Source organism: Mauremys mutica, chromosome 6, assembly GCF_020497125.1.
Source record: "Mauremys mutica isolate MM-2020 ecotype Southern chromosome 6, ASM2049712v1, whole genome shotgun sequence".
In the NCBI taxonomy this organism is placed as follows: Eukaryota; Metazoa; Chordata; order Testudines; family Geoemydidae; genus Mauremys; species Mauremys mutica.
Genome location: NC_059077.1, coordinates 130,614,926 through 130,631,307, shown reverse-complemented (window position 1 = coordinate 130,631,307; position 16,382 = coordinate 130,614,926). Strand labels below are relative to the sequence as shown.

General features: G+C 57.7%; 1 protein-coding gene across 4 annotated transcripts in view; it reads left to right on the top strand.

Moving 5' to 3' along the window:
* The window catches only part of TBC1D2 (TBC1 domain family member 2), a 37,438-nt gene that overhangs the window by 17,536 nt on the left and 3,520 nt on the right, over window positions 1–16,382 (top strand). For all 4 annotated transcript variants that reach the window (XM_045021719.1, XM_045021721.1, XM_045021723.1 and 1 more), the window contains 6 exons: window positions 782–1,168; window positions 2,418–2,528; window positions 4,066–4,253; window positions 5,748–6,224; window positions 13,040–13,160; window positions 15,924–16,109. In XM_045021719.1, coding sequence (XP_044877654.1) covers window positions 782–1,168; window positions 2,418–2,528; window positions 4,066–4,253; window positions 5,748–6,224; window positions 13,040–13,160; window positions 15,924–16,109 — 1,470 coding nt within the window. The remainder of the gene's footprint in view (window positions 1–781; window positions 1,169–2,417; window positions 2,529–4,065; window positions 4,254–5,747; window positions 6,225–13,039; window positions 13,161–15,923; window positions 16,110–16,382) is intronic.

Below are 16,382 nucleotides of genomic sequence, written 5' to 3'. Positions count from 1 at the left end.
GCTCACACGGGTGTGACTCGGGGCAGGGGGGGTCAGTGGGCTCACACGGGTGTGACTCGGGGCGGGGGGGTCAGTGGGCTCACACGGGTGTGACTCGGGGCGGGGGCAGGGCGGTCAGTGGGCTCACACCAGTGTGACCCCGCGCAGGTCGGGCGGGTCACTGGGCTCACACCCGTATCAGTAGGAGAGGAAGCAGGCCCATGATGAGCAGTTGGCTCCGTCCTTAGTTTACTTCCTGGAGGCGACGGCCTTTTCCCAGACCGTGCAAGCTTCCTCTGTGGCCATGAGTCCAAGCCTGCTCCGAGGAGGGGAGGTGACCGGGAAAGTGTTGTCAGGACAAGGGGATTCCTGGAGCCAGCGTGCACTGCCCCTGCCCTGGGTCTCTGCATCCAGTCAGCCCTCAGGAAGGTGCCTGTGGACAGCCCGGGGCCAGGTGGGATGCACAGCATCCCCTTGCCAACAGCACAGCCCCTCTGGGGTGGTACAGGCCATGGAGCGTGGCGACTCCTCCGTGCTGGGTGCTCCCCGGGCAGGCTGGCAGCACAGCTCCGCTGTTGTAGACACACAGGCATTGCAAGTCGTTCTCCGACACTGGCTAGTGCCCACATCTCAGCAAAAGGCAGCTATGGGGTGTTCTGCCCAGGGGACGTCTCCCCCAGATCCCCTTAGATAGTGCCCTGTCCCTTAACCAGAACCCCCAGGCCTGCTGCGCCCTCATTCAGAGACGGTGCTGTATTGCCTGTGGTTCGTGTGCTGTGACAGTCACTCCATGTCCCCGCAGGAGCTGGTTAAGCTTCTTCACAAGGCTCTGGAGGCTGCACAGCAGGAGAAGAGAGCATCCAGCATGTACCTGACAGCTGCAGAAGATAGAGACCGGCTGGAGCTGGTGCGGCACAAAGTGAGGCAAATTGTGGAGCTCAGCAATCGGGTGGAAGCCCTGGAGAGCGACAGGAGGGAGCTGGAGCAGAGCCTGGCTCTGAGGGACAGCCGTGTGGAGGAGCTGCAGAAGCACGTGCAGCTCCTGATGGACAAAAACCATGCCAAGCAGCAAGTCATCCTGAAGCTCACGGAGCAGATTGCCCTGAATCTCTCTGAGCCAGTGCAAGAGGCTGATGCTGTTGCCGCGGATACCTTGTACAAGCAGCAGGAGGAGATTGAGCATTTGAAGGTCTGTGAGGCAGGCACAGCCAAATCAGCAGCTGGAGGGCTCGTTAGTATATGGTACAGCAGGCGCCTGGGACTGGTTTGTGCCGCTCCTTTGCTGTCCAAAGTGCAGGCACTTGGCAAGGGCTGGGCTGATATCAGTCCTGTGCTTTGAAGGGTTTGAGACGGGGACAGGGGCGGCTCTACCTTTTTGGCCGCCCCAAGCAGTCATGCCCGGGAGGCGCCCCCGAGCCGCGGGAGCAGCGGACCTCCCGCGGGCATGACTGCAGAGGGTCCGCTGGTCGCGCGGCTCGGCTGGACCTCCCGCAGCTGCGGACGGTTCGCAGGTCCGGCGGCTCTGCTTGAGCTGCCGCAGGCATGCCTGCGGGAGGTCCAGCCGAGCCACGGGACCAGCGAACCGTCCGCAGTCATGCCTGCGAGAGGTCTACCCGAGCCGCGGGATGAGCGCCCCCTCCGCAGTCATGCCTGCGGCAGGTCCGGTCGTCCCGGGGCTCCGGTGGACCTCCCGCAGGCATGACTGCGGCAGGTCCGCCGGCCCAGCCTGCCGCCCCCCCGGGAAAGGGCCGCCCCACGCGCGTGCTTGCCGCGCTGGGGTCTGGAGCCGGCCCTGGACGGGGAAGTGGTAGCCTAAAGCTTGTTTTGCCAGACTCAGCTGAGTCATCCTCCATTCAACCCTTAGCTCCTTCTCTGTTGCTGCCTTCACTCAGTCTGTCCAGATGTGTCCTCTGTGTAAACCACATTTCCCCTCAGACAGCCTGGCCCAACGTGCAGTTCCCAGCCTCCTCTGTGCAGTTAGAATGGACGCTTGTGTCTCTCAACAGAGAAGCGCTGCAGCCAACAGTGGGGTTTTGTTGTCTGCAGTGAGTTGTTGGTGCCTGGAATGCCTCAGGCCTGGATCTTAAAAATGAACCCAACCCAGATCTCTCTGCCTGTCTCCTTGCAGCATCTCCCAAGCATTATGCACTATTACAGGGCAGAGGTAAGGTGGTTTGGGTGCCCTACCTGTATATTTCAGACCTGAACGTGTCTGAATTTCTTTTAAGTTGAGCCTTACGTCTAAATTTCCTGGGTCTCTGATGTTGTTTGGGAGAATTATGCCCTCCCTGTAATGTATTTTACCTTAAATTATGGAGCCATCCTCTCATTCCTTAGTTTTTCTGTGGGGATTTAAAACAGAGAGGAGAATAGCAAAAGCCTGCCTGCTGTCTGCCAGCTGGCAGCCTGATGTGAGCACCTGCTCTGCTTTCTGGCAGGATGACCTAGATGCCTACAGAACTCAGAACCAGTTCCTCAACTCAGAGATCCACCAGGTCACGAAGCTCTGGAGAAGCATTGCCGAGAAGGAGAAATTCCTGCTGATGAAGGTGAGCTGAGCTGTGGAGAGAGATGGCAGCTGTTCATTTAGTCATTGTGAAGTGAGCACCAATGCAGGAGTTTCCCTTCCTACCCAGCCCCGGTCCCAGATGCACAGTAAGCCAACAAGGGTCTTGTTCCCAGTAGACTCCCATCCACCCCTTCTCTCTGTATTTTGGTGACCTCGACATGGGATCTCTGATCATCTTCCCTCAAGAGTTTCCCAAATAACATACAGGCAAACCCTAATTTTTGTTCGGGTCTCAAGGGATGATGAAGCATTAGTAGAGTTGGGGTCTTGCAAAATCAAATTTCTGCTTCTCTACGAATTTCAGCTCCAGGCCAGACACAAGCTTAGAGCCACGTGAGGCTCCGGGGTTTACATAGGAACAGGCTCATCCCAGGTGCCATCCGGTTCAGTAGCCCTTGGTCCTATCTTTGCTGTTCCATTCATGATTGTACTCTTGTCGTGCTCCCTCCTATTCATCTCCTCTTTACAGTAAACAGTCCCAGTTAATCTGTTAATCTGTCTTCAGAGCCCTTCGTTCTCCTCCTCCACCGCTATGGTCCCCTCTAGTTCTGCAGTGACTCTGTGGAAGTGGGGTGCAGTCCTGCCCACATGAATCAGACAGCGGCGAGGCAGGGCTGCGTATAATGGCACTGTGTTAGCTCCATGTTGTTCTCCATCCCATCCCTATGCACCCTAACACCTTGTTTGCCTTCCTAACTGCGGCAGCCGATGCGCAGATGTCTCCAGTGAGCTCCTAGCGTGGGGTGCCCTTGGGCGAGTCCCTCAGCATCTCAGGGCCTCAGTTCTCCACCTGTATATCTGGGAGAACGACGCTTCCTTTCTCCCGCCCCTTCTTTGGCCTGGCCCTGAGCTCTCTGGGGCAGGCCTGTCTCTCACTATTGGTCTGGGCAGTGGCCAGTCTCAGACTCAGCTGAGTCACTAGTACTGTCCCTGGCCGGTAGAGGAGTAGCACTGCCTGGCTGGGAAGCTGCAGAGGAGCAGTTGGAATAGATGAGACAGAGTAAGGCTTTAGATGCCTCTTCAAAATGGTCAAGGTATGAACCCAGGTGTCCTGGCCAAATTTCACTCTGGGCAATTCTGACCAGCCCCCTTCCCCAATAAAATTCCCTATGCAGTGTCCTGCACACGCGCACACACTCCCGTGGATTCCCGCTTTACCCTCTAACACCCCCCTTGCTGCACAGCAGTGACCCACTGCCAGCACCCGGGCTGCTCTCCTTGCTCCTGCAGGGCTCTGGCTCTTTCCCGCTGCAGCAGCCTTGCGGTGGCTGCTCCTTCCACCCTCCATGGCGCTCCGTGGCATGCGGTTGACTCAGTAACTGCTTGCCCATGAACACGGGAGATGCAGGCAGCTGCTGGGGCAGACACCTGGTGCTGCGTGCCTCTGGGTGGGGGTTTCCAGGGGCAAGGGCAGGCCATGTGGGCTTTGCTCATGGCTGACACATCTGTCAGGGGCTGTCAGTCTTGTGCATCTGCAGCACAGCCACTCTGACGGCACCCCCAACGCTCTCTTCCAGTGTGCCCGCCTGCAAGCCCGCAGCTGCCAGGTGGAGAGCAAATACCTGATGATGCTGAGGAGGCTGCAGGAGGCCTCCCCTGACCTGGCCAGCGGTGAGACCGAGCTGGTGAAGAGCCTGATCCAGGAGGCGCTGCAGTGGGATGCGAAGGAGGAAGCAGCGGAGGCTCTTCAGCTGAACCCTGTCAGGTAAGGGGCACGTGGGCGAGGAGGGCGCATCACTGCTTTGTGGCAGGGATGCGGCAAGTGCAGAAGGGCTCTCTGTCACGGGATGGGCCCTCGGCTCAGAACAGTCCTGGGGCAGCACCGTCTGCCAGGTTCCCAGCTGTCCCGTGCTCTAGGATCTCTGGCAGCAACCTGGGGGATGGATCTGCATGTCTCCCACAGCCCAGTTCAAGGCTGCTGACAGTCACGCGTGGGTTACAGATTCTGGAATGGGAAGATGCATCCCTAAAACAAAGCACTCCCTGGCCCCTGCGATGGAGCCTGTTCTGTGCATTTAGCCAGATGAGGTGCCATCAGCAATAACGTTTTCAGTACACACCTCACTGCTGAATTTGCTATTCCTTGCCCTCCCTGAGCTGGGGCGCTCTGCTTAGCCAGGCAGTGCAGTCTGCCTGGGGTGAGCACAGGACTCATCCCCGCTGTGGAGGGGAAGTGACTGAGCAGCCATCACATGCAGGCAGTTTGGGGTTTCTGTGCACACATCTCCCATGAGCTGGAACTAAGTGTTTTCCACAGCGGACGGATACTGGGGATAAGCAGAGGCTGGGAGCAAGTGTGAGGCTGGTCTGTCTTCTCTACAGGGTCACCTGGGTGTGAGCAGCAGGTTAGCCTAACCTGGGTGTGAGCAGCTGCACTGCAAACCCACTCTTGAGTTACTGGGACCTCACTGGGGCCAGGTGTATCACTCAGACTTCTGGGTCTTGGTGCTGCAATGAGCCGAGCAGCTCTGAGAGTCTTTCAGTGAACTGTGGCAGAACTTGTCTGTCCTGAGAACACGGGGGAATTGTGGGAAGGCATTGGAAAGCCATCAGCACTTGAATGGGTTAGTCTGCAATCTCACTGCAAAGCGGGCAGGTTACCAGCCTGAGTGAAAGCGGCTCCTGCGCTCTAGGTGTCAAGCACCACCGCAGCAGGGTGAGAGGGTTATGGGTGTGGATGGGAGGGGTTAGGGCAATACTGGAGGGGGGGGTAGCTGCAGTGAAGACAAACCCTGGAGTCAGGCGAGGGAAATCTGTACCATGCCTCTGGCAAAGGTCTGTCTGGTTGTTCAGCTTGTCAGCGGCTGGGGTAGGACCACGTGTGCAGCACCCAGCAGGGCCCCATGGGACCAGGCTGGCTAAGGTTTGAACACAGTTACAAAGGGGGCACTGGAAGGACACGTGGAAGGGTTGGTGCTCGGGGGACACTGGAAGGACACGTGGAAGGGTTGGTGCTCGGGGGACAGCAGTCTGGTGGCTCCTTCCATCTCCAGCAGCTGGGGTTCCAGGAGGAGGGGCTGCTGGGTCTCGCACAGGCGCTGCCCAGGGAGACAGCCGCTGTGCCTAGAGCAGCAGGAGTGAGGCTGGGCACCGTAGCTGCCTCTGACTCAGTTTGCCCTGCGTACCAGTAGCCCGCTGGGCAAACTGTCCAGCACCTAGCACCTGGGTTTCAGCCCCTGCTCTGCTCTGCCCTCTCCAGAGAGTATGACGACTACGGGTTTATGACCATTCCCAAATACGAGGCTGAGGACTGGAAGCTTCTGGCTAAAATCCAAGCCCTAGAGATCAAATCCAACAACCTGCTGAGCCACACGGCGGTAGAGAAGCCTCTTGGTGAGAGATGGGCCAACATGGCTGAGCTGAGCCCCTCTGCAGAGCTGAAAGGCTTGATCCGCTGCGGCATCCCTGTGGAGCACCGCCAAAGGGTCTGGAAATGGATAGTGACCCAGCGCCTGTCCCACCACCACGCCGCCCACCACTACGAGAGCCTGCTGCGGCAGTGTGAGCGCACGGAGCACCCCGCCTCCCGGCAGATCGAGCTGGACCTGCCCCGCACCCTCACCAACAACAGGCATTTCACATCTCCCACCTCCCAGCTGGTCCCCAAGCTCCGAAGGGTGCTGCTGGCCTTCTCCTGGCAGAATCCCGCCATCGGCTACTGCCAGGGGCTAAACAGGTGAGACACTGAGGGAAGGCCGCTCGCTGCTGGGCTGTCTCTGTACCAGGGGGTAAGAGCTGCCCCTGAGTCCTGGGGGCTCCTGGAGGATCAGTCGCAGAACAGGGTGCTCAGATACCGCAGCGAGGGGCCAGAGGAGTACCGCAAGGAGTACCGCAGGTGGACATTTCCTGTGAGAGTGATGGTGTCGGTTCTGCAGGGATTCCCCGGCTGGGGGAGCTGGGATGGCTGCTTTTGTAGTAATTTAGATGGAATGTGTGAGTTAAAGGTGTTCACATCACCCAGTCACTTTTCAACATTAAACAGTGTTAAACAAGGCCCAGGGCTTGGCATGCAGAGACCTCGGCTTGCTTTAATGCCATGGCAAACACACCATTAAAGAGCCTTTTAACATTTTATTGGAGATACAGAAAAGAAGGAAAAACAGCTAAAGCCTTTGAAATGTAAAGTATTAACTAAGGCTTCTATTTGTACAACATCCCTTCTTCCCTTTGCCGTTGGCTGGAGAGCGTTTTAGAAGGAAAATCTCCCTTGTTTGACAGGCCTTAGATCAGGGTGGGCAAACTTTCTGGAACCGAGGGCCACATCAGATATGGAAATTGTATGGCAGGCCATGAATGCTCATGAAATTGGGGTGTGGGGTGTGGGTGGGGGTGAGGGCTCTGGCTGGGGGGGTGGGGCTAGGGGGAGGGTTTGGGGTGCAGGAGAGTGCTCTGGGCTGGGACCAAGGGGATCAGAGGGCAGGATGGGGATCAGGGCTAGGGCAGGGGGTTGGGGTGTGGGAGGGGTACAAGCTCCAGGTGGCGCTTACCTCAAGCAGCTCCCAGAAGCAGCGGCATGTCCCCCCTCTGGCTCCTACGCAGAGGCACGGCCAGGTAGCTCTGCACGCTGCCCCGTCCGCGGGCGCTGCCCCTGCAGCTCCCGTTGGCCACGGTTCTCAGCCAATGGGAGCTGTGGGGGCAGCATGTGGGGTGGGGGCAGCATGTGGAGCCCCTTGGCTGCCCCTACATGTAGGAGCCAGAGGGGGGACATGCTACTGCTTTCAGGAGCCACGCAGAGCCACGGTACGCACGGAGCAGGGTAAGCCCACGGACCCTGCTCCCCGGCGGGAGCTCAAGGGCCGGATGCGGCCTCTGGGCCGTAGTTTGCCCATCCCGCCTTAGATGGTACCAAAGGTGGTGGTAATTGTCATCCCAGGTGGGGGCTGACATTCAGTTGCAGCCAGCAGGGGTGGCGATGTCATCTGGGTCCCTCTCTGGCCTGTTCTGGTCACACAACGCTTCTCAGGATCAGGGTGATGCAGGCCGGAGGTGACAGGAAATGGTGGGCTTGGCAGCCATGATGGTGAAGCTCGCTCCAGTAGCCTCTGCCTATTCTAGCCATCTGTTCTTTTTGTTTGTTCTTTCATTCTTTCCCCACAAAATCTCTCTTTAAGGACCCCAAGAGGGAGTGGTGGGTGGAATAGCCCATCCCCTCATTATTATGTCCACCAAAAAGGCCTAATATCCGACATACCACTTTTGGCTCATGAACTTCCAGTGCCACATTTCCTCTTTTTAACGAGCGTAATTTCACTGCAGTCCTTGAGTCATAGTGACTTGGGCTTTTTTTTCTCAGAGTAATTCAGTTATTCCCCCTTCAGTTGTCTCCCTTCTGTGCCTGTTCTCATCAGCGTTTGTTGTTATAGGTTACTGGAACAACTTGTAACTTTTACATGCTTTTTACAGCTGCGCTCCCAAGTTGGGTGGATTTGTAAGTCCATTTGTCACAATGCTGTTCGTAGCAGAGTTGGCAAGGAGGCAAATGCCCTGTGGCCCGCACACACTGGCGATCAATGTCCTGAATGAAGGCTTGTTTGTGTTTTGTGAGTCTGACCCCTCTTCCTCCAGCAGCCCCATGCTTTCCCTGTCCCCTGTTCAGAGCTAAGAGAGGCAGGCCAGTTCCGGTGCCCAGCATTCACCATGCCCTTTGTTCATGGGCTGCAAACCCACCTACTAACCTCCAGCCAGGAACAAACTTCCAAAGCCAGGTGATCAGTCCTGTGACAACAAATGCTATCACTCCTCCGCTGAAGGAAAGGTACCCAGCCATCTCCCAAACAGGCACTTTCCTCTGGGGTGGGGAGGGATAGCTCAGTGGTTTGAGCATTAGCCTGCTAAACCCAGGGTTGTGAGCTCACTCCTTGAGGGGGCCATTGAGGGATCTGGGGTAAAATCAGTACTTGGCCCAGCTAGCGAAGGCAGGGGCTGGACTCAATGACCTTTCAGGGTCCCTTCCAGTTCTAGGAGATAGGTATATCTCCAGATATTATATTATCATTATAGCTCATCAGTGACTGTTGAGCATCTAAAGAACAATGGGATCAGATTCAGGGAATAGAAGAGAGGCAGAATAAAGTGACTTTTTCAAAAGAATTCTTGTATCCTCACTCAGTATTCTTAGCCCTCATGCTGCGATTTAGGACGCCTGGAGCATTGCTCTGATGTATATTAACGTGACATGAAATGTACATCAGTCATTTGTATCACATTGGCCAAATCCTGGGAGCTGCTCAGCACCCGCAGTCGCTCCAGCAGCACTTGGGCGTGTGAGTGCAGCAGCCTCTGGAATTGGCTTGCTGGCAGTAACAAGCACTTAGCTTTTCCGGGTGCTGCCCAAGCGGGACGATGTGCGTGCTGCTGCCCGTCAGCCTCTGCTTCCTAAGCAATGGGAAAAGGCAAGGTCTGAATTGGTGTGTAATCATTGAGGTTTGGCGCGCACAGCACACGACTGTCCTGGTGACACTCCCCTTAGTGGAGAAGACTTGACGTAGATATTGGGAAGCCTTCTTTACTCTTCAGAGCCTGCTCTCTGCACGGTGTCACCCAGCAGCTACGTGGTCCCCTGTCCCTGCCCAGCTCTCTGCGGGGCATTGCCCGGCAGCCACGTGGGCCCCTCCGCCCCCCACTGCCTTCTGCTCTCTGCGGGGCATTGCCCGGCAGCCACGTGGGCCCCTCCGCCCCCCACTGCCTTCTGCTCTGTGCGGAGTCACCTGACAGCCACGTGGGCCCCTCCGCCCTCCACTGCCTTCTGCTCTGTGCGGAGTCACCTGGCAGCCACGTGGGCCCCTCCGCCCCCCACTGCCTTCTGCTCTGTGCGGAGTCACCTGGCAGCCACGTGGGCCCCTCCGCCCCCCACTGCCTTCTGCTCTGTGCGGAGTCACCTGGCAGCCACGTGGGCCCCTCCGCCCCCCACTGCCTTCTGCTCTGTGCGGAGTCACCTGGCAGCCACGTGAGCCCCTCCGCCCCCCACTGCCTTCTGCTCTGTGCGGAGTCACCTGGCAGCCACGTGGGCCCCTCCGCCCCCCACTGCCTTCTGCTCTGTGCGGAGTCACCTGGCAGCCACGTGGGCCCCTCCGCCCCCCAGTGCCTTCTGCTCTGTGCGGAGTCACCTGGCAGCCACGTGAGCCCCTCCGCCCTCCACTGCCTTCTGCTCTGTGCGGAGTCACCTGGCAGCCACGTGAGCCCTTCCGCCCTCCACTGCCTTCTGCTCTGTGCGGAGTCACCTGGCAGCCACGTCGGCCCCTCCGCCCTCCACTGCCTTCTGCTCTGTCCGGAGTCACCTGGCAGCCACGTGAGCCCCTCCGCCCTCCACTGCCTTCTGCTCTGTGCGGAGTCACCTGGCAGCCACGTGAGCCCTTCCGCCCTCCACTGCCTTCTGCTCTGTGCAGAGTCACCTGGCAGCCACGTGGGCCCCTCCGCCCCCCACTGCCTTCTGCTCTGTGCGGAGTCACCTGGCAGCCACGTGAGCCCCTCCGCCCCCCAGTGCCTTCTGCTCTGTGCGGAGTCACCTGGCAGCCACGTGAGCCCCTCCGCCCTCCACTGCCTTCTGCTCTGTGCGGAGTCACCTGGCAGCCACGTGAGCCCTTCCGCCCTCCACTGCCTTCTGCTCTGTGCGGAGTCACCTGGCAGCCACGTGAGCCCTTCCGCCCTCCACTGCCTTCTGCTCTGTGTGGAGTCACCTGGCAGCCACGTGGGCCCCTCCGCCCTCCAGTGCCTTCTGCTCTGTGCGGAGTCACCTGGCAGCCACGTGCGCCCCTCCGCCCTCCACTGCCTTCTGCTCTGTGCGGAGTCACCTGGCAGCCACGTGGGCCCCTCCGCCCTCCAGTGCCTTCTGCTCTGTGCGGAGTCACCTGGCAGCCACGTGGGCCCCTCCGCCCCCCACTGCCTTCTGCTCTGTGCGGAGTCACCTGGCAGCCACGTGGGCCCCTCCGCCCCCCCCAGTGCCTTCTGCTCTGTGCGGAGTCACCTGGCAGCCACGTGGGCCCCTCCGCCCCCCCAGTACCTTCTGCTCTGTGCGGAGTCACCTGGCAGCCACGTGGGCCCCTCCGCCCTCCACTGCCTTCTGCTCTGTGCGGAGTCACCTGGCAGCCACGTGGGCCCCTCCGCCCCCCAGTGCCTTCTGCTCTGTGCGGAGTCACCTGGCAGCCACGTGGGCCCCTCCGCCCCCCACTGCCTTCTGCTCTGTGCGGAGTCACCTGGCAGCCACGTGGGCCCCTCCGCCCTCCAGTGCCTTCTGCTCTGTGCGGAGTCACCTGGCAGCCACGTGGGCCCCTCCGCCCCCCACTGCCTTCTGCTCTGTGCGGAGTCACCTGGCAGCCACGTGGGCCCCTCCGCCCCCCACTGCCTTCTGCTCTGTGCGGAGTCACCTGGCAGCCACGTGGGCCCCTCCGCCCCCCACTGCCTTCTGCTCTGTGCGGAGTCACCTGGCAGCCACGTGAGCCCCTCCGCCCCCCACTGCCTTCTGCTCTGTGCGGAGTCACCTGGCAGCCACGTGGGCCCCTCCGCCCCCCACTGCCTTCTGCTCTGTGCGGAGTCACCTGGCAGCCACGTGAGCCCCTCCGCCCCCCACTGCCTTCTGCTCTGTGCGGAGTCACCTGGCAGCCACGTGAGCCCCTCCGCCCCCCACTGCCTTCTGCTCTGTGCGGAGTCACCTGGCAGCCACGTGAGCCCCTCAGCCCTCCACTGCCTTCTGCTCTGTGCGGAGTCACCTGGCAGCCACGTGGGCCCCTCCGCCCTCCACTGCCTTCTGCTCTGTGCGGAGTCACCTGGCAGCCACGTGGGCCCCTCCGCCACCACTGCCTTCTGCTCTGTGCGGAGTCACCTGGCTTCCACGTGAGCCCCTCCGCCCTCCACTGCCTTCTGCTCTGTGCGGAGTCACCTGGCAGCCACGTGAGCCCTTCCGCCCTCCACTGCCTTCTGCTCTGTGTGGAGTCACCTGGCAGCCACGTGGGCCCCTCCCCCCTCCAGTGCCTTCTGCTCTGTGCGGAGTCACCTGGCAGCCACGTGGGCCCCTCCGCCCTCCAGTGCCTTCTGCTCTGTGCGGAGTCACCTGGCAGCCACGTGGGCCCCTCCGCCCTCCAGTGCCTTCTGCTCTGTGCGGAGTCACCTGGCAGCCACGTGGGCCCCTCCGCCCTCCACTGCCTTCTGCTCTGTGCGGAGTCACCTGGCAGCCACGTGGGCCCCTCCGCCCCCCACTGCCTTCTGCTCTGTGCGGAGTCACCTGGCAGCCACGTGGGCCCCTCCGCCCCCCCAGTACCTTCTGCTCTGTGCGGAGTCACCTGGCAGCCACGTGGGCCCCTCCGCCCTCCAGTGCCTTCTGCTCTGTGCGGAGTCACCTGGCAGCCACGTGGGCCCCTCCGCCCTCCACTGCCTTCTGCTCTGTGCGGAGTCACCTGGCAGCCACGTGGGCCCCTCCGCCCCCCAGTGCCTTCTGCTCTGTGCGGAGTCACCTGGCAGCCACGTGGGCCCCTCTGCCCCCCCAGTACCTTCTGCTCTGTGTGGAGTCACCTGGCAGCCACGTAGGCCCCTCCTCCCTCCACTGCCTTCTGCTCTGTGCGGAGTCACCTGGCAGCCACGTGGGCCCCTCCGCCCCCCCACTGCCTTCTGCTCTGTGCGGAGTCACCTGGCAGCCACGTGGGCCCCTCCGCCCCCCACTGCCTTCTGCTCTGTGCGGAGTCACCTGGCAGCCACGTGGGCCCCTCCGCCCCCCACTGCCTTCTGCTCTGTGCGGAGTCACCTGGCAGCCACGTGGGCCCTCTTTCTCCCCAGCTGTTTGTGTGAGGTTGCCCAAAGGCTGCCTAGGACCCTCCCTCCCATCCAGCTCCGGGAGCAGGCTGGGATGTTGTGTGAATTATCTGGCACCTAGGACATGCCTGGGGCTCTGCAGACAAGTTCCCTGCCCCAGAGAGCTCATCCTGTCCAGCACAAGGCACCCTCTGCTCCTCTGAGCTGATCACGGCCGAGGGGCTCAGGACTATGGCGATGAATGGATGACCGGCGGCGGCGGGAAGGGAAGTAATCTGTGTCACGTGGATCTATCAGGGTAGAGCTGCTCCCATCTCAGAGTGCCGTGAGGCGGGCTCCCAGGTGGTGTAAATCAGCACACCTCCACTGGCTTCAGTAGAGCCCCACCAAGTACCCAAGCTGGGGCGCCGGCCCCGTGAGTCTAGCTTCATTGCTTAGCCCGGCCTACTCTCTAGTGCTCTGGCAGTGCTGCCAGACATGGCAATGAGCTCCAGCCAGCCTGGTTACTCCAGGAGATACAGGGAGATTTTTGAGGCCCTGGCAAAGCACACTCGTTGGCTGGCCAGTCACTGCTCACCAGCCTGTGCTGCCTGCACCAGAGCCACACAAAGATTTAATGTAAAACCTGAAGCTAGAAGACCAATGCCAACCAGTATCTCTGATTTCCCACCAGTGCTATTGCAGGTCAGTGTCTGCTCAGTAGGTAATAGAGAGTGTCCGCTTTGTTTCATGGTGTCCTGTCCATTGCAGGTTGGCGGCCATTGCTCTCCTGGTCCTAGAAGAGGAGGAAAGCGCATTCTGGTGCCTGGTTCACATTGTGGAAAACCTGATGCCGGCGGATTACTACAGCAACACGTTAATAGCATCACAGGTGAGCATGAGAATCCGGCTACGTCACAGGGTACTTGCTGCACAGAGATGTTAAAGGGACATGGTCGACTCCTGCAGCCCAGCCTGTGGACTCTCTGCAGCCCTCCTGCAGAAGCCAATTTTAGGATTACTTTGCAGGGCCCGGAGCAGGGCCCATGAGAATCAGGCCCATGCTGTCCTGCCAGTCCTCGGAAGTCAGGCAGGTTGGAGAGGAGACACTTTTATTAACTGCACCATCACTCAGCATTGTCTGAATCCATGGGGTTTCCTCACATCATAGGTAATTTCATTAACTCTTTCCACTACTTCAAAGTGTCCATTCTAAATGTCTTGCATTTTATTCTTTCTCACAGGATCCAGCACAAGCACCATATCTCCTATTTCAAATGCTCTTTCCTTGGCATGTCTATCATGCCACGCCTTTCAAACTTCCTGGCTTTCCTTTAGATTTTGCTGAAACAACTTCATCATACCTTGCAATTTTTCATTAAAATGAGACACGTACTCCATCACTGGCTACTCTGTCTCCTCAACATTACCTTCCCAAGAGTCATGAATCAGATCTAGGGGTCCCCTAACCTGCCTTACGTGGAGCAGTTCAAAGGGAGCAAACCTAGTAGATTCTTGGGGTACACTTCTGTACACATACAACAGATATGGCAGCCGAACGTCTCCATCATTCTGCCACCTGTCCACATATATTTTCATCATACATCATACATTTCAAGGACTCATTGACCAGACCATTGGTGGGTGGTAGGGAGCAGCTTTTAGGTGCTTTACTCCATACATTTCCATAACTGCTTAAAAACAAAACATAAAATTAGACCCATGGTCTGACAATATTGCTCTGGGAAAACCCACTCTGCTAAAATAGCAAACGACCTGTTGCCACTATCTTTGCCTCAATATTAGACAATGCTGCCACCTCAGGGTACCTGGTAGCAAAATCTACCAACACAGAAATATACTTGTTCCCGTTCCTGGAAGGTTTAGGGAGTGGTCCTACAATATCCACAGATGCTCTGGCAAATGCCTTCCCAATAATGGGTTAAAGGCTGGAGGGGTGCCTCACTAGGTCCCTTTAACGCTTTGCACTTCTGGCACAAATCACAGCGCCCGGAATAATCTCTCACTGTTTCAAAAAGATAAGGCCAGTAAAATTTTGCTTCAGCCTGTCACATGTTTTGCCTACACCCAGATGTCCTGCAAACAGACCATCATGAGGCCTCGCTCACACAGAGTAAGCTGGAGTAACTTCACAGAAATCACCATCGTCCAATGCTGCTGCTAGGGTGGGGCAACCCCACAGAGCACCTTGCCCAGGGCTGGGCCTCAGTGGCACAGCCGAGCCTGAAACGCTCAAATCACACAGGAAGGGCCTGACCTTGCTGTGATATTGGTAGGTGTGGGAGAGTTAGGCCCATCGTACATGTCTCCCCTGCTCCAAAAAGAGAGACCGCCAAGACTCCTCTGAGTTGGAGCCCAGTTGCAACTCAGTAAGAGTGTGTAGACTCTTAAAATCTCCCCCATGGACACAGGGTTCCTCTGTCTGTCTGGTGCATCAGAGTCCAGGGCAGGTCTGCCAGACTTTCTGATCCTGCGGCATGCTTGCAGCAGAAATCACAGCTGCTGGTGCCATTCCATTGCATTTGTTGTTGGTGGGCAGTCAGCAGGAGGAGGAAGAGCTGTTGTGTGTGTGTCACAGTCAGGGCAGGGGTATATGTTACAGAATGTGCTCTCTTGGCCTAGTGGCGCTGACTTTCTAATCTGCGGGAGGGTGCTCAACCCCCCAGCTCTGTCCCAGTCCCCACCCCCACCCCACCTCTAATACAGCACTGACTTTCCAGGCACATGCTGCTGCAGAACCAGCCTTCGCACTGCAGCACGCTTCTTCCAGTTAATTAGGAGAACATAAGATCGGCCACACTGGGTCAGACCAAAGGTTGATCTAGCCCAGTATCCTGTCTTCCAACAGTGGCCAGTGCCATGTGCCCCAGAGGGAATGAACAGAACAGGGAATCATCAAGTGATCTCTCTCCTGTCGCTCATTCCCAGCTTCTGGCAAACAGAAGCTAGGGACACCATCCCTGCCCAGCCTGGCTAATAACCATTGATGGACCTATCCTCCATGAACTTATCTAGTTCTTTTAACCCTGCTATGGTCTTGGCCTTCACAACATCCTCTGGCAGAGTTCCGCAGGTTAACTCTGTGTTGTGTGAAGAAATGCTTCCTTTTGTTTGTTTTAAATCTGCTGCCTGTTAATTTCATTTGGTGACTCCTAGTTCTTGTGTTATGAGAAGGAGTAAATAACACTTCCTTATTTACTTTCTCCACACCATTCATGATTTTATAGACCTCGATCATATCCCCACTTAGTCATCTCTTTTCCAAGCTTAAAAGTCTGTCTTATTAATCTCTCCTCATACGGAACCTTTCCATATCCCTAATCATTTTTGTTGCCCTTTTCTGAACCTTTTCCAATTCCTATAGATAGATAAATAGATAGATAGATGTGGGTGTACCATGGATTTATATAGAGGCAATATGATATTTTCTGTCTTATTCTCTATCCCTTTCTTAATGATTCCCAACATTCTGTTCACTTTTTTGACTGCCGCTGCACATTGAGTGGATGTTTTCAGAGAACTATTCACAATGACTCCAAGATCTCTTTCTTGAGTGGTAACAGCTACTTTAGACCCCATCATTTCATGTGCACCTGCCTCTGTATCTCATGGATTCCCTCTTTGTCAAACTCAGGTGGATCAAAGAGTCTTTAAAGACTTCTTGTCAGAAAAGCTCCCCAGGCTTACAGCTCACTTTGAGCAGCACAGGATTGACGTCTCACTGATCACCTTCAACTGGTTCCTGGTGGCCTTTGTAGACAGCCTGGTCAGCGACATCCTCCTCCGGGTCTGGGATGCCTTCCTGTATGAAGGAACAAAGGTAGGGAGCCACCCCTGGCCCTAGCTGTGCCAGGCTCTCAGAGCTGAGCGTTCTTGGACACTCGGACCCAAGCGGGACACACTCCACCCTGAGCTGGGCAGCAGACCAGTGTCATCATCATTTTGGTCCCACAACTCCCTGGATGAGCTGCCCAGCCTCTCTGCATGTCTCTGGCAACGATGGTGGGCCTGTGGCTTCCAGCTCTGTCTGTACTGGGGCTGGAATGGAAGGATTGAGCCCAGCCTGGGGATACAAACCCGCACTAACTCTCAC